This window comes from Lynx rufus, unplaced genomic scaffold, assembly GCF_022079265.1.
Source record: "Lynx rufus isolate CCGP_SWC_20201006 ecotype Redwood Valley unplaced genomic scaffold, mLynRuf1.p SCAF_4, whole genome shotgun sequence".
Taxonomy (NCBI): Eukaryota; Metazoa; Chordata; class Mammalia; order Carnivora; family Felidae; genus Lynx; species Lynx rufus.
In genome coordinates this window covers 154255680-154281588 of record NW_025814856.1, presented here as the reverse complement: position 1 = coordinate 154281588, position 25909 = coordinate 154255680, and the positions used below count along the sequence as shown (strand labels likewise).

Sequence of the window (25909 nt, the reverse complement as noted above, 5' to 3'; positions counted from 1 at the left end):
TCATTATTCTTCTTGATGCTTAAATTGTCCCATCTTTGGCCCTTGGGAGCCTTTTCAAGTTGAATCTTGTAATCTTTTGTCACAGCCCCAGGAGTGTTTGATACCTTCCTTGCTGTCTGGTATGACAAGATGTTCCAGGCTCAATTTACACATTTCCTGTCCCAGATCCAGAATTAGCCATTTATCTAAGGCGCCAGGGTTTCTTTTAATGGGAAATAGGAAACAAAACAATCTGGGCTCTAGGAGTGCTTATTAGTCATCTTTTCCAGGCTCTTCCAGTGGATAATATTAGGAGATATGAGATATATATATATTTATATATATATATATATATATATATATATATATATATACAAAATACATAGTGAATTCATATTGGTATTTCCAATTTAAAGTTAGGATTATAAGGTTTTTATATAACTTCTTTAATTTTTGTATCTTTTACACCAAAAGTCTTGGTTCCTAATAATATAATTACTACTTGCTTTCTCCTACAATACATACTAGTATCCAAATAAGGATACCAGTATTATTAGTAACAATCTAATTACTGAGAACAGGTTAGGATTTCCATTTATCCCGCAAGGGATGTAGAGTTAAATTACCATGTCTTAAAGTCATTTGGAAAAGATTTCATTAAGTTGATAGTGAGCTTTCTTTGTTTTATTTTTCTTTTGATTTTTAGAGTTAAGAATCCTTTGGGCTAAATACATAAAGGGGGAGGGGGCTGACAAACAGAAGTGCTCCTGGGTTTCCAGCAGAATGAAATGAAAATGTTCCATAGAAAGCACACTATAAACCACGAGATCTATGGGAATGTAAAGCTCTGCCTACTGTGATTATTGCCCTGTGGCAAAGGCCATCTTCACTCCCAGTTAGAGGATGCTATTGTCCAAGTTGTTCAGAGCTCCCCTGGCCCCTGACTCAGGGTTGATTACTAGCCACTGGGGCCCAGTAGTCTCCTTTGGGCATTTGACCTCTCCATGTCTCAGGCTTCTCATTTGGGGAGAAGTTAGAATACCTACCTCATAGATTTTCTGTGTAGATTAAAGGCAAATGTGTACGCTATTACATATTTTTCTTCTTCCCTCTCCTGCTTCCATCAGGGAAGCTGTGTGGGAAATTTAGACCATTTAGAACATGGCAACCAAGCAGACAGAACCGGTCACCGTCATTAGCCTCCAGAAGCTGAGCCTGGAGACCCCAGAGCCACAGCCAAAAGGTAAGAGGATCACGGAAGTCTCATATCCTGAAGCTGCTGCTTAATCCCCACCCCACCCCACCCCCCCGTATTTACTAATTTTTATAAAAACGGACTGGTTTCTCAATATCTTCCTCCTCATTATTAGTGGCAAACCTCCACATACATTCTCTTTTCACAGAGGCTATTTCTCTCACTCTGCCCTTCCTTGTTAGAGTCAAAGACATTCACCGTGGAAGACGCCGTGGAGACCATTGGATTTGGACGATTCCACATTGCTTTGTTTCTGATCATGGGCAGCACTGGGGTAAGTGCTCCTTGGAGATCATTTGAGTCTCCAAAGCTAATACATTATTGGACACATAGAATCTTCCCTGACCTCCAGGTCTGGAGTGTGTCCATTCAGGGAAGGGAGTGATGGGGAATAGGAATCCTGGGAGGTGGTTAATTCAGAAATAATTTTCATTATTTTGGTTTGGTCATGAGCAAATAAATTTCTGTGTCTTTATGTTCTGGGAATTCAATATTCATTTTTTTTTAAATGTTTATTTTTGAGAGAGAGAGGGAGAGAGAGAGAGCGTGAGCAGGGGAGAGGCAGAGAGAGAGAGAGGGAGACACGGGACTGAAGCAGGCTCCAGGCTCTGAGCTGTCTGCACAGAGCCTGATGCGGGGCCCGAACCCACAAACTGTGAGATCATGACCTGAGCCGAAGTCAGACGCTCAACCGACTGAGCCACTCAGGCGCCCCTTTTCAGTATTCACTTTTATTTATTTATTTTAAATGTTTATTTATTTTGAGAGAGAGTGGGTGTGTTTGTACTTGTGCGTGCGTGCGTGCAAGTGCCAGCTGGGGAGGAGCAGAGAGAGAGGGAGAGAGAGAGAGAATCCCAAGTAGGCTCTGTGCTGTCAGCCCAGAGCTGGGCTCAAACTCACGAATCGTGAGATCATGACCCGAGCCGAAACCAAAAGTGGGATGCTTAACTGACTGAGCCACCCAGGTGCCCCTCAATATTCATTTTTTTAAAATGCTTTAAATCACTTCCTTTGCTGCGAAGAGAGGAGAAAACTAATATCGTTCTAAGGAAAATTAGACACATGGTCCTCACATATTTTGTGCATCAGAATCCCATGGGACACCTGTTGTAATTACAGATTTCCAGAACCTTTAAGCGGCACTAATGCAGGTTTGCTATTTACCATCAGCTGTTATGAGGAAAGAAGAGAGACGTCTCAGCCCCAGGGCTTTTGCTGACAGTGAAACCACTACAGACAAAGCTACTACTCCTTCTTTTTTTGTAGGTGCAGTGAGAATATGTCAGGAATATGATAATGACACTGAGACAGAATGGAAAATCTGAGGGAGGTGGTCCATATGACAGTGGCTTAAGGTGGCAGATAAAGATAGCCAAGAGACCAGTGAATAAATAATAGCCCTGACCCTCACTCTCTGCTAAGTGGTTTGAGAAAAACGTGGCACTTGACACGTTCTGAGGCATCACTCCAAAGCCCCACACTCCCAGGAGGCAGCTAGGTAAGGAAGGAGAGAAAGGCAAGACACGTCCTGGCCCTACTTTTATGATAACCAACAATACAATTTAGAGCATGTCTTCATCTATAAAGTAATATCTCACCTAGGCTCCAGAATGTTAAGATTCCATATTTCAAGGCATGAATGGGTATGAATGGCCAGGGTTTTATCCTAACTCTCCTCTACTTTCAACCAGAATATTTCTACTTCTGTTTTTCATATTTGGTTTCCAGTATGGTTTCACTACATGGTCCTCTTGGCTTAAACACTGCTAAACTCTCTGCATCTTTTTCCTTCAAATATGGCAAGAACCCTGTCTTTTATACCATAGCAGCAAGTGAAAAGGATATGCAGAATGTTTTTACCTTCCCAAATCAAACCATGTGTACAAAGAGACTGCATTTTTAGTGGTTATTATTTGTATTGGAAGGATGGTACTTGGGGGGATGGTGCCTGGGTGGCTCAGTCAGTTAAGCATCTGACCCTTGATTTCGGCTTCGGTCATGATCTCATGGATTGTGAGTTTGAGCCCTGTGTCAGGCTTTGGGCTGACAGTGCAGAACCTGCTTGGGATTCTCTCTCTCCCTCTCTCTCTGCCCTCCTCTGCTCATTCTTTCTCTCAAAGTAAAAATAAACTTAAAAAAAAAAAAAGAAAGATGGGGGCACCTGGGTGGCTCAGTTGGTTGAGCATCCATCTTCGGCTCGGGTCTCATCTCACGGTTTGTGAGTTCTAGCCCCACGTGGGGCTCTTTGCTGACAACTCAGAGCCTAGAGCCCACTTAGGATTCTGTATCTCCCTCTCTCTCTGCCCCTCCCCCACTCACACTCTGTGTGTGTCTCTCTCTCTCCCTCAGAAAATAAATAAACATTTAAAACACGAAAGATGATGCTATTGTACTCCCTTCCCGAAGGATAGTTACCACCTCTATATAACTCATCCCTGATGTCCAGATCCAGATCCACATCTGTGGTGATTGTATGTCTATTGCCTATTTATACTTGGTGTTGTTGTGAAATAGCTTCTGGTTTTCTTTAAGTGTTTTGTAAGTTGCTTCAGTTCTTCCCAACGCATCAAGATGGGAAGGGCTGTTTACCAGGTCTCTTCCTCCCTCCTTCCCCCCTCCCCCCCTCACACACACACACACACACACACACACACACACACACACAGAACTGTTTAATTGGGTGTTGTAACCAAATCCATCCCCTGTTTTTAGGATGGGGCTGCTTTGGATGGATCTTCTCATCAGAATAGGTGTGCTGACAACGACGGGCATGGCTCCTCCGGGCCATGGTCTGTTAAAGTTCTTGGTTAGAGGCAGTGGGAGCAATAGTTGGGTTTCAGGGCCTCACACGACCAGGGTATATGTAATAGCATCACAGCAGCAGCACAGCCTCAGTCTGTGACCAGGCTTCCTGCATCCCAGTGTCCTCTGAGGTCTTCTAAGATCTTCTTTTTCTTTTCTTTTTTTTAATGTTTATTTATTTTTGAGAGAGAGACAGAGCACAAGTGGGAAGGGGCAGAGAGAGAGGGAGACACAGAATCGGAAGCAGGCTCTAGATTCTGAGCTGTCAGCACAGTTCCAGACATGGGACTTGAACCCATGGACTGTGAGATCATGACCTGAGCCGAAGTCGGATGCACTACCGACGGGGACACCCAGGAGCCTTTAGATCTTCTTATGCAGTGCTGCTCCTTCATGCCCCCTTCCCTAGGTTCTTGCTGGTCCCTCTCCCTTAAGCCTCCTGTATCAGAGTGATGCAGAGCTTTATCCCTTATTGACTTACTTTCTCCTAAGACCATTTAGAAGGGTAGAGTCCTGATTAATATTGACCCAACTGCTCTATATTACTGAGAGATGTATAATAAATCAAACATCCGTCAGAGGTTGCCATGCCATCTCTTATTTATTATACTTTTTGGGCTAAGACATACCCATTATCTGAACTCTAAGCATGACTGTAATACTCTCCAAGAAGAGACAAGCCTTTACAATACCTTTCCAATTCCCATGTAATAGCTAACACCGTTATACTTCGTTCATCCCAGACCATCACGTTATAAATATGCAAATAGATCATAATACATAATCCACATTACTATCAACTCTTCCCTAGCATCTGCTTCTTCCTTACCCTGGGAGATAAACTCACTCCATAACGGATTGCAAGAAATGAACAAAGGATGATACCCAAACTTCCTATTGAAAGAAATATTTAGTAGCACAGCATACCCTAAGTCTGCTGAATAGACACTCTTTCCTGATGATGAGCTCATTGTTCTGTACGTGCTGCTTTACTCTCTTCTAGTTTTCATGAAGCCTGCCTTCTATCTCAGCTTCTTGAGTTCAGAGACTAGTTCACAAACCCATCTGCAAAGGCTATGCCCTGAGACTTTCACAGTCATGAGTGTGAAGCAGCAAAGCTAGGTTGATGTAGATGCTGGTGATTAGCTAGATTCTCCCACTAGCTAAGTGGCTGCCCCCTCCCCACCCCAACACCCTCATAGTGCTGCCATGCAAATGCATAGATCAGCAACATCACAAAGAGATACGTGTCATAAATCTGTGGGAACCCTCTCAAATTGTTCAAACCATAGCTATTACATCCATGGAAGCCAGAGTTCTACTATACTTCTTTATCCAACTAGAAGGGCCGAGTGGGTTCACAATAGATGCTCCCTAAATGGGGGAAGGGGAAGGAGGAGGTTAGGATTAGAAGGATGGATGGACAGGCACACATGGGCAGAACTGATGAGAAACCAGACAGAATACTAAGAATGTAAGAATACTAAGACATGGAACTCTCTCTCCTTCTTTAAGGTTGCCGAGGCCATGGAGATCATGTTAATAGCGGTCGTGTCTCCTGTCATCCGCTGTGAATGGCAGCTGGAGAATTGGCAGGTGGCATTAGTGACCACGGTGAGTGCCTGCTTTGAATGAACCAACTGAGAACCTAGGATTTCTGTTCCCCTTCCCCCATCCTACAGGGCTGAGAACCAGAGGCTCCCTCCCTGCTTGGTGTGTTGGCTTCCAAAGCTCATGGGTTGTCAGGGTCAAACTACCATTTTAGGTCTTTCTCTGTTTTTTTTTTCTCTCTTTTCCTGTATGGAGCACAACCTTGAACTACTTATTTTCTAGCCTCTAGCAAGAGGTTAGACAAGACAAATGCAAATCAGAGAGAGTAGCCCTTAAGTCATGGATTAGTTATGGTTTGAGTCAGACTGCAAATTAGTTGAACTGTAGTCACTTAGGCAATCATCAGATCACCCTCACTGCAGTGAACTGTATTATGCATTCAACTTTCCTCAAAGATGATTATGAATAGCCTTATGAATTGCACCCCAAGGTTTGCTACAGAGGGAATTAAGGATATTATATATCATTCTTTCAAAAGGTATTTATTAAGTGCCAATTGATTGCCAGCAGGCTGTGTGCAGGCATGAGTGTTGGAGGGAGTGCAGGCAGTTCCGTGTTGCTTGAATAGAAAGTCAGGAAGAGAGCGCAGTATGAGACAAGGCTGCAGAGACAGGTGGGGACCAGAAGCATCTTGGAGTCTGTGCATGGACTCCATTCTGGAGACTACTGTAGGCTCCTGTGCCCCAACATGCATCAGCATGTGCAAATTCTCCAAGCAAAAAATAGTTGGCCTATATGATAGTTTTTCAAATTACTGTTTTATGTAACAGGAATCAATTTCACCCAAACACATCATTGACTTCATAGTTGTCATGTGTTTGTCATTAAATGGATATTAAAGTATACTTCCCATCATGCACAGCTCTGGTAAATGTATTTCTTTTTTTTAATCTTGAAAGAGGTTCTTCATGCTTAAAAATGTTGGAGGCCACACTGTGGATGACAGGGAACCATTCAGGGGCTTTAAGGAGGGACATGCAGGGTCAGCTTTCCAAAAGCTCTGAGGAGATAAGGTTGGACGGTAGATAAGTTAGTGGTGGTAAAGCAGCAGAGTGAGTGGAGGTGAGGAAGCGTGTTCTGGAAGTATTTGAGACGTCACATCAGCCAAGGAGGCAAAAGAAACACAAGGTGAGAAGTGGAGAATTGACTTACTTGGGTATTGAAGCTGGTTTTCATGAAGGCAGGACTTAAGAGAGAACTCTGATGAGCCAGGTGCTGAGATTCTCACTGAAATGGGAGTGTCAAGGGCAGGTGGCGGGTGATGGGTACGGGATACAGAGTCACATGGCAGAGTTCTTGAAAGAGGGTGAGGCTCTGTAAGAGAGTAAGAGTTACGGCCTGAAATTGGCCATGGAGAATGCTGGAAGTTATCCCCATCCCCCTCGCCTTCTGCGGGTTATGGGCAGAGAGCAGCCTTCGCTGCAGAAGACTTCTGGGGAAGGGCTGTCCCCTCCTCACACTTGGGAATTCTTGACCTGGGAATTCTCGTCTGTGTTGGGAACCAGGAACCTCCTTCTCACCTCAGGGACTGATCTGAGTTCTCTCAGATGACATATTATGTCCACCCAGTTGTATTTCTCTCTTTGTCATGGAGGCCTCAGTCCCAGCAGCACATGTACAGATGTGCTTATTTTCTTACATCCATTTCCCTCTTTAAAGTTCCTTTTTAAATTTTGTTGCACTTGTTCCTTTTTTTTTTTTTTAAAGTTCTAGTACTTTGGGGGCATGTGGGTGGCTCAGTTGGTTGAACATCTGGCTCTTGGTTTCAGCTCAGTTCTGATCTCAGGATTTGGGTGATCGAGCCCTGCGTCAGGCTCTGTGCTGCCATTGAGGAGCCTGCTTGGAATTCTCTCTCTCCCTCTCTCTCTCTCTGCGCCCCCCCCCCCCCAAATACATGCTCTGTCTCTCTCAAAATAAATAAACTTAAAAAAATTTCTAGTACTTTTTTAGTCTGGAAAACCTCCAAAAGCATGGAGGTTAAAGAATACCCTACTAAAGAATGAATGGGTCAACCAGGCAATTAGGGAAGAAATTAAAAAATATATGGAAACAAATGAAAATGAAAATACAACAATCCAAATACTTTGGGATGCAGTGAAGGCAGTTCTGAGAGGAAACTACATTGCAATCCAGGCCTATCTCAAGAAACAGGAAAAATCCCAAATACAAAATCTAACAGCACACCTACAGAAACTAGAAGCAGAACAGCAAAGACATCCCAAACCCAGAATGAGAGAAATAATAAAGATCAGAGCAGAAATAAACAATCTAGGATCTAAAAAAAAAAAACAAAAAAACAGTAGAGCAGATCAATGAAACCATGACTTGGTTTTTTGAAAAAATAAATAAAATTGATAAACCTCTAGCTAGTCTTCTCAAAAAGAAAAGGGAGATGACCCAAATAGGTCAAATCATGAATGAAAATGGAATTATTATAACCAATACCACAGAAATACAAGCAGTTATCAGGGAATATGATGGAAAATTATATGCCAACAAACTGGACAACCTGGAAGAAATGGACAAATTCCTAAGCACCCACACACTTCCAAAATTCAAACAGGAAGAAATAGAAAATTTGAACAGACCCATAACCAGAGAAGAAATTGAATCAGTTATCAAAAATCCCCCAACAAATAAGAGTCCAGGACCAGATGGCTTCCCTGGAGAATTCTACCAGACATTTAAAGCAGAGATAATACCTATCCTTCTCAAGCTGTTCCAAAAAATAGAAAGGGAAGGAAAACTTCCAGGCTCATTCTATGAAGCCAGCATTACTTTGATTCCCAAACCAGACAGAGACTCAGCAAAAAAAGAGAACAACAGGCCAATATCCATGATGAATATGGATGCAAAACTTCTCAACAAGATACGAGCAAACCAAATTCAACAGCATATAAAAAGAATTATTCATCATGATCAAGTGGGATTCATTCCTGGGCTGCAGGGCTAGTTCAACATTCACAAATCAATCAATGTGATACATCACATTAATAAAAGAAAAGAAAAGAACCATATGATCCTGTCAATCAATGCAGAAAAAGCATTTGACAAAATTCAGCATTCTTTCCTAATAAAAACCCTCGAGAAAGTTGGGATAGAAGGAACATACTTAAACATCGTAAAAGCCATTTATGAAAAGCCCACAGCTAATATCATCGTCAATGGGGAAAAACTGAGAGCTTTCCCCCTGAGATCAGAAACACTACAGGGATGTCCACTCTCACCGCTGTTGTTTAACATAGCGTTGGAAGTTCTAGCATCAGCAATCAGACAACAAAAGGAAATCAAAGGCATCAAAATTGGTAAAGATGAAGTCAAGCTTTCACTTTTTGCAGATGACAGGACATTATACATGGAAAACCCGATAGACTCCACCAAAAGTCTGCTAGACCTGATACATGAATTCAGCAAAGTCTCAGGATACAAAATCAATGTACAGAAATCAGTTGCATTCTATACACTAGTAATGAAGCAACAGAAAGACAAATACAGAAACTGATCCCATTCTCAATTGCACCAAGAATCATAAAATACGTAGGAATAAACCTAGCCAAAGATGTAAAAGATCTGTATGCTGAAAACTGTAGAAAGCTTATGAAGGAAATTGAAGAAGATACAAAGAAATGGAAAAACATTCCGTGCTCATGGATTGGAAGAATGAATATTGTTAAAATGTCAATACCACCCAAAGCAATCTACACATTCAGTGCCATCCCAATCAAAATTGCACCAGCATTCTTCTCGAAGCTCAAAGAAGCAATCCTAAAATTTGTATGGAACCACAAAAGACTCCGAATAGCCAAAGTAATATTGGAGAAGAAAACTGAAGCAGGAGGCATCACAATCCCAGACTTTAGCCTCTACTACAAAGCTGTAATCACCAAGACAGCATGGCATTGGCACAAAAACAGACACATAGATCAATGGAATAGCATAGAGACTCCAGAATTGGACCCACAAACGTATGGCCAACTAATCTTTGACAAAGCAGGAAAGAATATCCAATGGAAAAAAGACACTCTCTTTAACAAATGGTTCTGGGAGAACTGGACAGCAACATGCAGAAGGTTGAAACTAGACCACTTTCTCACACCATTCACAAAAATAAGCTCAAAATGGATGAAGGACCTGAATGTGAGACAGGAAACCATCAAGAGTCTAGAGGAGAAAGCAGGAAAAAACCTCTCTGAACTCAGCCGTAGCAATTTCTTGCTTGACACAGCCCCAAAGGCAAGGGAATTAAAAGCAATTTCTTACTTGGCACATCCCCAATAGTTCATTGGGACCTCATGAACATAAAAATTTTCTGCACTGCAAAGGAAACAATCAGCAAAACTAAAAGGCAACCGGAGGAATGGGAAAAGATATTTGCAAATGACATATCGGACAAAGGGCTAGTATCTAAAATCTGTAAAGAACTCACCAAACTCCATGCCCAAAAAACAAATAATCCATGAAGAAATGCGCAGAAGACATGAATAGACACTTCTCTAAAGAAGACATCCAGATGGCCAACAGGCACTTGAAAAGATGCTCAACGTCACTCCTCATCAGGGAAATACAAATCAAAAACACACTGAGATACCACCTCATGCCAGTCAGAGTGGCTAAAATGAACAAATCAGGAGACTATAGATGCTGGCGAGGATGTGGAGAAAGGGGAACCTTCTTGCACTGCTGGTGGGAATGCAAACTGGTGCAGCCGCTCTGGAAAACAGTGTGGAGGTTCCTCAAAAAATTAAAAATAGACTTACCCTATGACCCAGCAGTAGCACTGCTAGGAATTTCCCCAAGGGATACAGGAGTACTGATGCATAGGGGCACTTGTACCCCAATGTTTATAGCAGCACTTTCAACTATAGCCAAATTATGGAAAGAGCCTAAATGTCCATCAACTGATGAATGCATAAAGAAACTGTGGTTTATATACACAATGGAATAGTAGTTGGCAATGAGAAAGAGTGAAATAAGGCCTTTTGTAGCAACGTGGATGGAACTGGTGATTATTATGCTAAGTGAAATAAGCCATACATAGAAGGACAGATACCATATGTGTTCACTCTTATGTGGATCCTGAGAAACTTAACAGAAGACTGGGGGGAGATGAAGGGGGGAAAAAGTTACAGAGAGGGAAGGAGGCAAACCATAAGAGACTCTTAAATACTGAGAATAAACTGAGGGCTGATGGGGACTGGGAGAGAGGGGAAGGTGGGTGATGGGCATTGAGGAGGGCCCCTGCTGGGAGGAGCACTGGGTGTTATATGGAAACCAATTTGACAAATTGTATGTGTGTGTGTGTATATATATATATATAATTTTCTATTACATTTTTTAAAGTTTATTTATTTATTTTGAGAGAGAGAGAGAGAGCGAGCGAGAGAGTACCAGCAGGGAAGGGGCAGAGAGAGAGGGAGAGAGACAGAATCCCAAGCAGTTTCCACCAACTGTGAGATCATGACCTGAGCTGAAGTCAAGAGTCAACCACTTAAGTGACTGAGCCACCCAGGCACCCCTGAAGTTCTACTACTTTTAGAAAAGGGAAGGGGTATAAATAAAAATAGCTGAAGACCTTACCTGGGCTTGTAATTAAGCGACTCAGCCATTTTTCATTTTCTTCTATGTACAAAAGTTAGTTGCAATTTTGAGAGCATTGCTTGTCGATCCTGGACCCGTAGAGTGACTGTTGTAAGGTTTCGTGTAATGATAGCTGCACCACGCCCCAGCTGGCTTTGTGGCCACACACGTCTTGATTCCCAAGGATGCTGGGAGATCCAGCTGTGGTGTTTGCGTCTGTCACCTCACGAAACTATATTACATGGTTCGCTTTTGACACTTACAACTGACATTTCATCAGTTGCGTTTATGTTGTTCCCGGTGGCATCTAAGGAGGCTCCCTAACATCAGCTGTAACACGACTTCCTTGTTAGGTGGGTCCCCTCTCCAAGAACTGTCCTCTAGGGAATTCAAGTCACCCCTGATGAGACCATTTCTTGCTCAGAGTTCCTGGCCGACTACCATTCTTTAGTGTCTGTCATCCTGGCTGTGAGTCCCATCCACCGTGGGCAACTGTGCTCTGGGCTCACTGACCACAGCCTTGCTTACAAGGAGGGGCCCAGACTGATTCAGCCAGGTGGCCACATGTTCACCATCTCCCAGGCTTCCCTTTCCCCAACCCCAACACCACCTTCTGGTCAGCCTGGCCCGAGAAGTTAATTGTAAAACCTTGAGGAAGGTGGATGAATTACGGTTCCTCGTGTTTTGTGACTGAAGAAACAAAACTTCATGGGGTGTGTGAAACAGAAATAGAAGAGTCTTTTCTATGCTAGAAATAAGGGCCTGCAGAAAAGGCAGACCCCTTGGAAGAGAGGGGGGAGAGGCAGGGAGAAAGAGAGAGAGTTTTGTGTCTTCAAGCCTCTGTGTGCTTTTCCAACAGGATCAGCGTTCACAAGCTTTGGGGTTCACACAGGCTTTGAGTCAAGGTTTGTGCTCCAGATATGCTTAATAATAAACAACTCAGCCTTAGGAAAGTCATTTCTTTACCCTGAATGGAAAGAAAACAGGAAAGAAAAAAAAAAAGACAACTGCCACTGATGGGAGAGAACAGAGGAAACTTTAAATTTAATCTTATTTGACTCTTTCCTTCACCTTTATTAGTTAATTAAATTTAATCTGGTTGCAACTTAGATGCAACATAACACCTCAATCAACAAAAATGTTTTAAATCCAAAGAGCCACTTTCCTCTCTGCCCTGGGTGGTTTGTGTATGACTTCCTTTTATTCAAGTCTGGTCAAGTCTTCTTCCTTCTTGGAGGGAGTTTGATAACTCCATGATAGAAACTGCTTAATTTCAGGGATACCCAAATTTTGAGATTCGCCAACTGATATGATTTTTTTTTGTAGTTTTCACACCCAGCACAGAGCCCAGTGCAGGACTTGAACTCAGGATCTGAGATCAGGACCTGAGCCGAGATCAAGAGTTGATGCTTAACTGACTAAGCCACCAGGCACCCCACTGACATGATTTTTTTCTTAAGTTTGCAAAAAATTAATTTTTTTTTATTTTTGAGAGAGAGGGGGGAGGCAGAGAGAGGGAGGGAGAGGATCCCAAATAGGCTCCACACTGTCAGCACGGAGCCTGATGTGGGGCTTGAACTCATGAACTATGAGATCATGACCTGAGTGAAATCAAGAGTCAGATACTTAACCAACCGAGCCACCCATGTGCCCCTGATATAATTATTTTTTAACTGGTATAATTTTTTTTTAACTGAGTGGCTGACATAGGGTTGACATTAATACACACACACACGCACATATACACACAGACACATATTTGATAATTGATAATTAAGGTCATTAGACAATGAGAAAGAGGTAAAAAATCTTGCTATCAGCTATCATCTTTCAAAAAAAAAGTGCACATTGGGGCGCCTGGGTGGCTCAGTTGGTTGAGTGTCCGACTTCAGCTCAGGTCATGATCTCACAGTCCATGATTTCGAGCCCCGTGTCAGGCTCTGTGCTGACTGCTCAGAGCCTGGAGCCTGTTTCAGATTCTGTGTCTCCTCCTCTCTCTGCCCCTCCCATGCTCATGCTCTATCTCTCTCTGTCTCTCAATAATAAATAAACGTTAAGAAAAAAAAATTTAAAAGAAAAAGTGCACATTAATACCAACAATCAGAAAGAAAATATTCCAGAATAAAAAGTCTTGGCATTTAGAAAGCACTGAGTTCTTCCCTCCCCGCCACCCGCCCCCCGCCCCCGCTTCTATCCTGGAAAGTACAGTGCACAGAGGAAAAACATGGCTTTGTGTTCAAGAATAGATATGGGTTGTTGTTTTCTTTTTTAATATAGTTCCCAGTGGAAGAAATGTGTTTGAGTCTTCCTTAAGATGAGTAGGGAAGGGAGAAAGAAAGAAAGCAAAGCAGGCAGAGAGAAACAGCTCTCTTATTGAAAAAGTCTTAGAAATGCAAGCTAACACCTTTCCTTTGATTACCCTAGAGGCAATCAGTCCGAGATCTTACTAGGAAGGAAAGCTAGTGAAGCCTGGAACTGCCTGAAAGAAGAAAAATAAGTAGCCTAAAGGCACAGACATCAGATCACAGCTCAGGCTGACTTAAAATGCTGGTAATCATATCTAGCTTCTCGAATTTTATCAGTGTAGGACAAGCCATTGTGAGAGCAAGTGAGGAAAAGAAATAGATTTGTATTAGTTTTGAAGAGTGTTTCTAAATGATTCTTTTGGTGTTTGTTTAAAGTTTCTGTTTCCCTGTGAGAACACAAAGGAAAATTACTTCTAGAAGTCTCAACTTACGTGTGGAATAAGGCAGGTCATGAATGACTGGAGTTTGTTTTTTTTAATTCTTAAAATGGAAATTCACGATGATACATCTGAGTAGAATGAGGCCAGTGCCATCATCTTGGATCAGAGGGGAAGCAGTGACCTGTTCCTTCGACTCCTGTTTCCACCTGGAGGCAGTGTCTCCAGGTGTGGGGTGAGCCAAGGGGAGACGTCAGCCTCGGGAGCCCTGAACATATTAACCAGAGACAGGAAAGTTTTGTGAACACACATTCTTCACTTTCCTTCACCTTCACACGTGTCCAGTCGACTTTTCGTTAAAATGGAGGAATGGGAAACGGAGTAAGCAGCATATTAGCCTGCCCACAGGATAATTTTCTCTCACTCCACCTCCAGATGGTGTTTTTTGGCTACATGGTATTCAGCATCCTCTTTGGCCTTCTGGCTGACAGATATGGCCGCTGGAAGGTAGGTTGGCCTTGAAGAAGGATTTGTAATTCTCTTTTATGTTTTCCTTTGTGATGATGCCACCACTGCTTCTCTCTCTCTTTTTAAAAAAAAAATATTTATTTTGGGAAAGAGAGAGAGAGTGTGTGTGTGTGGGGGGGGTGGGACAGAGAGAGAGGGAGAGAGAATCCCAAGCTCAAACTCACAAACTGTGAAATCATGATCTGAGCTGAAACCAAGAGTTGGATGCTTTCCTGACTGAACCACCCAGGCGCCCCTGATCATTTTCATTCCAGAAATCTAGCCTGTTTGGATCACCAGAGAACCACAGAGATTTATGCACAGACATTGTCACGGCCAATTGTAATAGTGAGAAAACCTCAGCATTAAACTATAGGGGACGGGTTTATGCATTGTATTATGTATTCTAGTCCTTTCCACTGGAATATTTTGCAGCCATTAAAAATATTTTTTCCCTTTCAAACAGGGAAAATAGAATAAAAACATGTTAACAGTATTTTCTTTGGGTTGGGGAGTCAAGCAAGTCAAGCAAGATTTAAATATCTTGTTTTTCTCTTTTTCTTCCATATTCTCTACTGTGAATTTGTACTATTCTTAAAGTACGAAGAAAAAGAGAAAAAGCAATTACTTAAAATTTTCTCCTCATGCCCCTTCCAAGACCGTGCTTCACGGTGCTCTAGCGAGGGCAATTTTTTGCACCCTGATTTCCAAGTTTAGGCTCCTGTCACCTGTCAGGGTGGAGGCAGTTGGGCGGTTTTGACACATGGTGTAAATTTGGAACGCCTGGGCTTTCAGGCACTACAGTGGCACTGTTTGTGTCGCTTGAAGATCCGGAGAGATTGGTGATCTGCCTGTGCATTAGCTGCTCAGAGAAGCAAGCGTCCGGATGGAAATTACGGAATCACCTTCGGAAGTTAAATTTTCTCCTGTGCCTTCCTTGGACGCAGGCCCCATTAATAAGTCTCCTTTTGTTGCTTTAGATTTTGCTCATCTCGTTCCTGTGGGGAGCCTACTTCTCCTTGCTGACCTCTTTCTCTCCCTCGTACATCTGGTTTGTCTTCCTGCGGACAATGGTGGGCTGTGGTGTGTCTGGCCATGCGCAAGGGTAAAGACTTCACCTGGGGGATGCTTAACAGGAGGATATGTACACCCCCAGATACTTACACACTCTGTGGTCAATGGGTCAATAGCATCAATAAGTTGCAGATGGATAAGACCCCACTTGGGCTAATTTTTCAGCGAATGACTGGTCGATTGATTGATTGATTGATTGATTGATTGATTGAAGTGATGGCTGCTAAGAGCTATTTGCTCATTAAATGACGTTTGTTTGATGGTGAGGCCAGCAGAGTGCACTAGATTGAACGTGTGTCAACTTTTCCATCCCTAAGGCTGATCTTTATCTCGTTAGACAAAATGGTAGGCAGAAGTGCCATATGAGGTAGGAAACAAACGCAATCTGTTCATTTCTTGAGGATTTGTTGCAAGAGTTTAGTTTGATCAGAAGCCCCTTTCACATTTAGGAGTCACTGTGTGTGTGTGTGTGTGTGTGTGTGTGTGTGTTTCAATGTTTATTTATTTTTGAGAGAGAGAGACAGAGTGCAAGTGGGGAGTGCAGAGAGAGAGAGAGAGGGAAACACAGAATCCAAAGCAGGCTCCAGGCTCCAAGCTGTCAGCACAGAGCCCGATGCGGGGCTCAAACTCACCAACCTTGAGATCTTGACTGGAGCCAAAGTTGGACGCTTAACCGACTGAGCCACCCAGGCGCCCCTAGGAGTCACTGTTTTAAAGTGCCCTTGCCCTGTGACGGAAGACTGTGTCTAAGTGCATTTGCAAAGCAGAGGGGGAATGCTGAACCAGATTGTGGCTGCTTGTCCTCATCTGCCCCGGGATAAGTGCGTGGTGTCTTCTGGGCCTGGGCGTGGGAAAGGTGTTCCATTGAATGTTCAGCAACTTGGAACCTCCCTTAAATTAACAGGGCCCCTCAGGCTACTCTCTCTTGGGTGCCTTGGAGCAAGTTACCCTTAGAATATATTAGGAGATATCAAAGCACCTAATTATTACCTTAATGTGTTGAAGAAAGACTATTCTTCCCTGGGGCATAAATTAAGCCCCACTCTGAGCTTTGGAGCCCTACAGGAGTAGAAGTGAGCTGGGATTTTAAAACATCCCTCAGGAAGGAGCAATAAAGCTACCAAGAAAGCCCAAACCCTGGTTAATAACCGCAACAGAGAAGAGCAATTAGAAAACTGATGGAATATGATTCTCTTTATTTGTCTATACACAAAATTAATATGTACTTTATTAGAAACCAGTGCTTTGACTGTCATCATGTGTTGTGGTAACTATTTACTTCCTTTCAGGTGTATTTTAATTTCCCAAGTGTGTTTTAGAAAAGGGAATCAGGCTTGGCAAAACATTTTGCCAACTTTGCGGCATGGTGGGGGGAGGGGAGTGGTGGTGCAAAAAAAATGAGGCTTATCTCTCTTAAATGGTAGAAGGCTTAAAATAATTTCGGGAATAAGCATGTCAACAGAGGAGCAGCTGTAAGTTTCTTCTCGTTCTCTTATGTGGATTTTGGCCCTGTTAGCAATTATACAGCAAAACATAATTGTTGAGGAGAAACTTCTGTTTTCCTTTACACGCTCACACTCAATACTTCTGACATCTGCATTTCTGACACTAAGTGTGTGGGTTATTTACACACCAACCAGTTTTTCAACACCAGCCGGCTGGTATACAGTTTGATTCAATTCTGACCCTAACTGGATCTGAACCTGACCCTACAAGTGTAGGGCTCAGTCCCGCGAGGCTGTCACCCATCTCAGACACCAATCACAAGTAGTAGGTCCCCAGGTTCTCCACAATTTCTGTCCAACTTGTTACAAATTGGAAGTTGCCACAAATTGTTCCTCGGACGCACTAATTTGGTAGAGAAACTCGCAGAACCCCGGAAAACAGTTTACTTCCTATTGCAGTTTTATTACAAAGGAGATTTTAGAAGAAACAGATGAACAGCCAGATGAAGAGATGGACAGAGGGCAAGGTCTGGAAGGGTCCTGAGAGCGGAGCTTCTGTCCCTGTGGAGTTTCTGGCACACCCACCCACCCGGCCCAGCCCATAGATGTGTTCACCCGCCTGGCAACTCTCTGAAACTTGTGTGTTAGGGATTTTTATGGAGGCTTCGTTCGGGAGGCATGACTGATTATCAGCTCATTTTCCACCACCCCCCCTCTCTCCAGAGGATGGGGGACAGGGCTGAAAGACCCAAGGTTCTAATCACGGCTTGGTCTTTTATGACCGGCCACCATTCAGGAGCTCACCAAGAGCCATCTCATTAAAACAAATGATGCTCCTTTGGATCAGGGAATTCCAAGGATTCTCAGTGTTCTGTGTCAGAAACCAGAGTCAAAGACCAAATATTAGCAGGAACTGGGAGCTATATATATGCATACACACACACACACACACACACACACACACACATATGTATATATGTATATATATACACATGTGTATATGTACATATATATGTATATATATACATACGTATACGTATGTGTATATATATACACATGTATATGTATATACACATATACACACGTGTGTGTATATATATGTATGTGTGTGTATATATATATGTATGTGTGTGTATATATGTATATATGTGCCATTGCTCTGTGACTGAAGACTAAGTGCATTTGCAAAGCAGAGAGAGACCACTGAAAGAGATTGTTACGTATGTATAACAATATATGGTTACATATTATATATAAAAATATATTTCTTGCCACTTCATAATGGTGAAGTCTACATTTTCACCTCTGTGACAAGAAAAGTTATGATTTTTTTAAAGTTATTTGCTTTGATAAAAACAAAATTATTTTGTTTCACCTCCCTTCCTATTTAGGCTAATCATAAAGACTGAATTTTTGCCTACAAAATATCGAGGCTATATGCTCCCCTTGTCTCAGGTAAGGTAAAAAAGGAAATCTACTCAGTCTTCGGTCTTCAGATCCTAAAGGATACGATGTACATGGTTTTTCTTCTGGCCGATCGATTGTTGATTATTTGATCAGCACACTGCCGATTTCTTGGTTTGAACTGGAGCACTGGGAATGTTTGATGCTGGAGGTCCTAGTCTGAGGTGCTCTGAGCCCTGGCTTCAGGGGAATGAGAGAAGCCCAGGAATGCATCTGGGATGGACTTCCTCTTGCCACTGAGTGGGAGCGGGGGGGCGGTGGGGAGGACACAGCTACCCCTTTTTGGGCATCCCATCTGCTCTCCAGGGTTACTGGTATCTGCCAGGCCATAATTGGCCCCCGCCTGTGGGGACATTCCATAAGTGCCTCGTCCGGCTGGGCCATCTATCCAGGGGAGAAGACTGGGATGCTTCCAAGCCTTCCCCAGGCTCCGCTGACCCCTGAGGAGAGGTTTTGCATCCAGAAGCCAAGTCAATGAATCTAGATGCCCTTGTACCATCTATCACTATCCAGAAGCCCTGACTTTCAGGCAATCCAGGAAAGAGACATCTCGTCTCACTGAAACATATTTGACAATTAAAAAAGCAGTAGGAGAATATTTTAAAATTTATTTTAGGGGCGCCCGGGTGGCTCAGTTGGTTAAGTGTCCGACTCTTGATCTCAGCTCAGGTCTTGATCTTAGGGTCATGAGTTCAAACTCCATGTTGGGCATTGTGCTGGGCATGAAGCCTACTTAAAAAAAAAAAAATAATAGAGGCGCCTGAATGGCTTAGTGGGTTAAGCATCCAACTTCCGCTCAGGTCATAATGTCACAGCTCATGAGTTCAAGCCCTGTGTCAGGCTCTGTGCTGACAGCTCAGAGCCTGGAGCCTGCTTTGGACTCTGTGCCTCCCTCTCTCTGTGCCCCTCCTCTGCTCGTGCTCTGTCTCTCTCTCTCTGTCTCAAAAATAAATAAACATTAATAATAATAATAAATAAAATTTATTTCAAATTTTTCCAACACTAAATTTAGGCAACCAAAAATATAAAAGAACATAACAAACACTGCTGTGCTAACTCTTTACAGCTACCCCTTTTTGGGCATCCCATCTGCTCTCCAGGGTTAGTGGTAGCTGCCAGACTTTCTTCTGATCTTGGTTAAACTGAATGCACACACTTTTGATACTTAGCATTTGGATTTTACACTTAACATTATTTAATGGGCTAGTCCTGCTCAGGCTTATCTGTGGACATTTTCTCTTTCGCCTGCCATTCATTCATCAGCATGCTTGCTGGTTAGGTCTTCTCCTTGCTCGTCTTACTTTCCTGCTCTCCTTGGGTCATCTAATTAATTCCAGTGTTTTTAGCTATCTATATTTGTAAATGCCAAAAATCTTTATCTACAACCAAGAGCATGTCCTTGAACTTCAGATGCAGGTAGCCAACAGACTACTTGACAGTCACTTGACTATCATATAGGCTCCACAAATATAATATGGATAGATTTCACCTCTTCATGTTCCCCTGAAACCTCTTATTTCCATGTTCCCACTGTATCAGGGATGCAAACTCAAGAACCAACCCCGACCCCTCCTGTCCCATCACCCCCGCCCGTTCAATCTGTCACCAAACCCTGCTGATTCATTCCTTATTGATGGGCCCTCAGTTGCATTGTCTATCAGCAGACCCTGTCACCTTTACCTCTAATATCTGTGCCAAATCTTCATGTTTTAAATTTTTTGCCATGTTGCTCCTAAAATCCTTTACAGTGCTGCATCACCTGTGATCTGGTCCACTGCAACAGCTTACCCCTAGTCTTGTTTGTTGCCTCTTCAGAAAGTTCATCCCTCAGCACTCAAGTCACACTCCTGGAGATTTCTCTCTCTCTCTCTCTCTCTCTCTTTTTGTTTCATAGTCCTTAGCACTTTCTGAAATACTCTTGCTCATGTTTTATAATAGAAGTCTTTCGTGATAAAATAATCATCCCTTAATTAGTCTCCCCCAAAGGGCCTTTTTTTTTTTTTTATATCATCTTCTCTCCACCTCTGTGAGGTGGAGTTGGGTTGTCATTTAGTCTCTATCTTCCAGCGGGGAGATAATCCTCGGGCTAATACTTGGAATTGTTCTAATTCCCAAACCCATGGAGCCTGGCCATAATTGGCTGCCATGTTATTTGTTGATGTGAAATTATCTTCAAGATACATTTTTCAGTACAAAAAGCAATATTTATACTCTGATGCCATTTGTGAAAAAAGAGAAGAGCAAGATATATCCTTATTAGCTTGTATATGCTTAGAACAACTTTGGAAGGACACACAGGAAATTGGTGATATTGATTCCTTCTGAGAAAAGACTGGACAACAGGGAACTCAGAGAGGAAGAGAATATTTTCAGCATTTTCCTTTGTGCCTTTTGAGTTATGAACCAGTAAATCTATTATTTATTCAACAGGGAAAGCAATATCACTGTCTCAGGTTTTTAAAACTTTGGCGACATTGCTGACCCCCTGTCTAGTGAGCCTTCTATTTATAGACAAGCAAACTGAGCCATGTTGAAGTGAAGCGATGTTCCGAGTTCATCCAGGTCATAGAGGTCGTGCTGGGATTAGAACCTGGGCCTCAGCTCCTCAAAGACCCTTTCCCCTCTCTCCTCTTCTCCCCCTCTCTCCTCTCATACTGAAATGCTTGACAGAGAGGCTCCTGGGAGAGGTGGTGTTGAGCACACTCGATAGGAGGAATTTTAAAGATTTTATTTTCAAGTAATCTCTACACCCAACGTGGGACTTGAACTTACAACCCTGAGATCAAGAGTCGCATGCTTTACTGACTGAACCAGCCAGGCACCCTGATGGGAAGACTATTAATCTTCCATTCTCTCCCCAGGTTTTCTTTTCTTTTCTCTTCTCTTCTCTTCTCTTCTCTTCTCTTCTCTTCTCTTCTCTTCTCTTCTCTTCTTTTCTTTTCCTTACCCTTATTCATTTTTGAGAGACAGAGAGAAACAAACTGCTAGTTGGGGAGGGGCAGAGAGAGAGGGAGACACAGAATCCGAAGCAGGCTCCAGGCTCTGAGCTGTCAGCACAGAGCCCCACGTGGGGCTTGAACTCATGACCCATAAGATCGTGACCTGAACCAAAGTTGGACGCTTCACCGACTGAGCCACTCAGGTGCCCCTTCTCTCCCCAGGTTTTCTGGCTGGCTGGCTCCCTGCTTATCATCGGCCTGGCCTCTGTGGTCATCCCCACCATCGGGTGGCGGTGGCTCATCCGCATCGCCTCTATTCCTGGCATTATCCTCATCTTGGCCTTCAAGGTGAGGATGTTCACAGCCTCCCTCTGGTCCTCCCCTCCAGCTGGGCCAGTGTCCCCACAAGTACCTACCTCATACCTGCGTCTTCCCTTTGCTCAAAACTGTCTCAGTCCACTTCATCCCTCCCCTCCTGTATCCTGCATTATGATTGTTCATTACTGAACGTTTCGTCTGATAACTCCGCCCTATTTGGTCTGACCCCTCTCTAAGCTTTAGAGCAGGTAGTTGGATGCCTTGTACGCATTCTCAGGCCACTGCAGGCCAGCTGGTTTGTCCTTCTGCTCTCCCACTAATGTGCAGAATCACCATCTTCCTTAGGTTCCGTTGAACTATGTTCGTTGTTCAAAGTTGAGGTTGGCCACTCAGTGGAACTGGGATGTATTTTGTGTGTTTGTCACCTAACACTGTGGAATCAAAGAGTTTCAGATTTCAGAAGGGTGCTCAAAGGGCATTTGTTTCATACCCCAGCCCAAAGTACACATCCTGTCTCTGCCAGAATATTTGCAGCTTTGCTGGAATACTTCAAGTTTGGGGCATTTTAATTTTTATTTATGTGTTTATTTTGAGAGAGAGAGAGAGAGAGAGAGAGAGAGAGAGAGAGAGAACACACTAGAAGGGTAGGGGGCAGAGAGAGAGGGAAACACAGAATCTGAGACAGGCTCCAGGCTCTGAGCTGTCAGCACAGAGCCCGATGCTGGGCTTCAACTCACAAACTGTAAGATCATGACCTGAACTGAAGTGGGACACTTATCACCTGAGCCACCCTGAGAAGTTTTAGACTTTAGACTTTACAGACTCCTTCAGTATGTTCCAACTGCAGTCAGTCCCAGTTCTTAGGAAGTTCTTTGTTCTGTTGAGAGGACCCCTTCCTCCCTTATGAATTTACCTGCGGTCTTAGCACTTCTCTGTGAAAAACCAGAGGAGTGTCGTCTACACAGTATTCTTCCAAATACTTAAGAACTAGCCTAACCAAAGCTTTCCTTCTCTGAATTAAACAGTACCATTACCTTCAACTCTTTCCCATGACACCTGCTCCCAGATCCCTGTCCATTTTTTTTTTTCTGGATGAGCCAGGTGGTCAGGGTGCTCTCTGCACTGAACTGTGGCTTGATGTCCCCCCAAAGACCTGCAGGTGCCTGGGCCCAAGGGTTTAGCGGGCTTGGTGCTTCCCATGAGCAGCCCATCTGCCTTGCTTGGTGTAGGCCGACTGTGCGGCTTCTTAGCCAACTGCCTCCCACAGCTGGGTACTGCTGGGCTTAGGATCAACTACAACCCGAGGTCTGTCCTATGTGAGTTGTTTCCAAATCTAGACACCTGAAAACTATAATTGGACAATTGATACAGTTTTTAAAAAATTTTCTTTAATGTTTATTTACTCTTGAAAGAGATAGAGACAGAGACAGATCATGAGCAGGGGAGGAGCAGAGAGAGAGGGAGACACAGAATCTGAAGCAGGCTCCATAGATATGAATGTAAAAGCTGGTAGTACCAGTGAGACTCGGTAGGCGCCATAACAGCTTTCCTTCTGTGGCTGTGCAGGGGAGAGAGTGGTTTGTTCCAGTGGGGTGGTGCTCTTGAATTTGGCCTTGTGGGATGGAACGGCCTGCATTGGGATCCCCGGACAGTGGGGAAAGGGCATTTTGGCAGGACTGCTGCATCAGCCCAGTCATGAAGGCGTGAAATGCGGGACACGTTTGGGGAAGAGCAGGCAGGCTGGGATGAGGGGTGCTGGGAAGCTGGCTCATGGCTCCATGGGGCCTGGATGGGAGGGAACACAGAAGAGGCCAGGAAAGCAGTCAGAATAATCCTGGTGGGCGATGAGGAGGAGCTGCCCTGCCCACTGGCTCCTGGCCACCAGGTGGGGAGCAGGGTGCTGCTGGGGGAGGTGCTTTTCTCAGGAAGAACCAGCTGGCCTTGACTGGTTGTGAGGCATGAGGGGCAGGAAGTGGTCCAAGGTGATTTTCAAGGTCCCAGCTTCCATAGAGGCCTGTACCGTTTTCTGGGTGTCGTGTTCAAGACATTCAACAATCAGTGGGGTTGAGGGTCTGGCCAGTCAGGAGCAATTCTTCCACCTCATGGGTGCTAGAGGTCCCTGCTGTAGTCATGCTGTGGGGTGTTGCATGTGGGAGGTCGCAGGGCTACTGGGGAGAGGCTGGGGTGACGGAGAAGTGGAGGCCCTGGGGCAGCAGTTATTTCCCAAGCGAATGTAAGAATTTACTTGTGTTAACAAGTAGGTTGAGCTGAATTGCTGCAAATCCATACTGACCCGCTGTCATCAAGATGGAACTCCAATAAGGAGAAGATGACCTTATTTGTTCCGGAACCACTTGGAATGCACAGGATGCCTGCCTGCTGTTGGTGTGGCTTTGTGCTTGCTAATCTTCCATCTGGAAACTGGGGCGGCATGACGTATGCAGCAGTGATAGCCGAACCCCCGGGGTCCCAGCAGTTGCAACTCTGATGTTCTTTCCTTCTGCGCCCAGTTTATTCCTGAGTCTGCTCGCTTCAATGTCTCCACTGGGAACACTCAGGCTGCCTTGGCCACACTGGAGCACATCGCCAAGATGAACCGCTCCGTCATGCCAGAGGGGAGGCTGGTGGAGCCCATCCTGGTAAGTTCCCAGCCGGGAGGTCTCTTTCCCCCACCAGCCACCTCCTCGGGGAAGGGTGGAGGGGAGGGGACCTTCACTCTGGAGCCCTGCCCTGGAGGGAAGAGAAAAGAGCAGAGTAGACTGGGACTAAATCCAGCTCCACTCAGAGCCTGGTGGCCCTGGAAAGTTCCCTGCCTTCGTTTTCCTCATCAATGAAATGGGAATAGTCACATCTACCTTGTGGAGCTAGTCACATGATTTGGCATCATTGTTTATATCGGTGAGAGATTGTTTTATAATTTCGTTTTCGTGTGCTGGCCTTATAAATGATATAAAATGGTATAAAGAGTAAGTGGTCTCAAACTTATAAACCTCATTAAATGATTTGTAGTGCTTTTTAATTTATTTTTTATTTTTTAAAATGTTTATTTATTTTTGATAGAGAAGGAGGAGAGGGGCAGAGAGAGAGAGGGCAGAGAGAATCCCAAGCAGCCTCCACACTGCCAGCACAGAGCTTGATGCAGGGCTTGAACTTATGAACTGTGAGATCATGACCTGAGCCATTGCCAGGAGTCAGATGCTTAACCAACTGAGCCACCCAGGCACCCCTTTTTTAAATGATTTTTAATTTTTATTATTTTTTTTAACATTTATTTATTTTTGAGACAGAGAGACAGAGCATGAACGGGGGAGGGTCAGAGAGAGAGGGAGACACAGAATCTGAAACAGGCTCCGGGCTCTGAGCCATCAGCACAGAGCCTGACGCAGGGCCCGAACTCAACAAACCGCGAGATCATGACCTGAGCTGAAGTCGGACGCTTAACTGACTGAGCCACCCAGGCACTCCTAAATGATTTTTTAAAACACAGTTTGGCATTTACAGTCTAATGTTTTCAGGACTCTCAAGGTCAGTTTGAAATCATTTCTCACACCAGTGCTGACCACCCACCCGTAGGCAGGCCAATCATAAGCTCTGGGAAGTTTGACCAATGGCACCTCCCTCACCTGTCCAGCCAACTTGGAGTGCTTGGTGAAACTTGCCTCGAAAGTAGTTTATGCCTAATATTTTTTTTGAGGTGAGGGGTGGGGATAATGATGGGGTGTTACGGGGAGTTTTTAAAAGTATGATTCAATTTATGTAAAGGTCACAGTCTACTTTTGTTTAAGGCTTTTGGTTGAGTCAATTTTGGTAACATATATATTTTATTTATTTTTTTTTTTAATTTTTTTTTTCAAAGTTTATTTTTGGGACAGAGAGAGACAGAGCATGAACGGGGGAGGGGCAGAGAGAGAGGGAGACACAGAATCGGAAACAGGCTCCAGGCTCTGAGATATCCGCCCAGAGCCTGACGCGGGGCTCGAACTCACGGACCGCGAGATCGTGACCTGGCTGAAGTCGGACGCTTAACCGACTGCGCCACCCAGGCGCCCCAACATATATATTTTAGAAAATTGTCCAGCTCATCTAAGTTTTCAAATTTATTGATGTAAAATCCCACTGTTCCCAGTGTTCTCTGATGAGTTTCAAAAATCTATGTATGTCCCCTCTTCCATTTTAATGCTGTTTATTTGTGGCTTCTCTCTTTTTTCTTGGTCCTCTTACTAGAGGTTTGTATAGTAACTTCAAAGAACAAGGG

The 25909-nt window shown here is 43.8% G+C and overlaps 1 protein-coding gene across 1 annotated transcript in view; it reads left to right on the top strand.

Annotated features, from left to right (window-relative positions):
* The first annotated feature begins 1140 nt into the window (after positions 1-1140).
* SVOPL (SVOP like) overlaps positions 1141-25909 on the top strand; it is a 67413-nt gene continuing 42644 nt past the window's right edge. Inside the window, exons 1-8 of the mRNA XM_047097610.1 lie at positions 1141-1222; positions 1417-1508; positions 5552-5650; positions 14343-14414; positions 15395-15519; positions 18325-18388; positions 21559-21684; positions 24165-24293. Of these exons, the coding sequence (XP_046953566.1) occupies positions 1141-1222; positions 1417-1508; positions 5552-5650; positions 14343-14414; positions 15395-15519; positions 18325-18388; positions 21559-21684; positions 24165-24293 (789 nt within the window). The remainder of the gene's footprint in view (positions 1223-1416; positions 1509-5551; positions 5651-14342; positions 14415-15394; positions 15520-18324; positions 18389-21558; positions 21685-24164; positions 24294-25909) is intronic.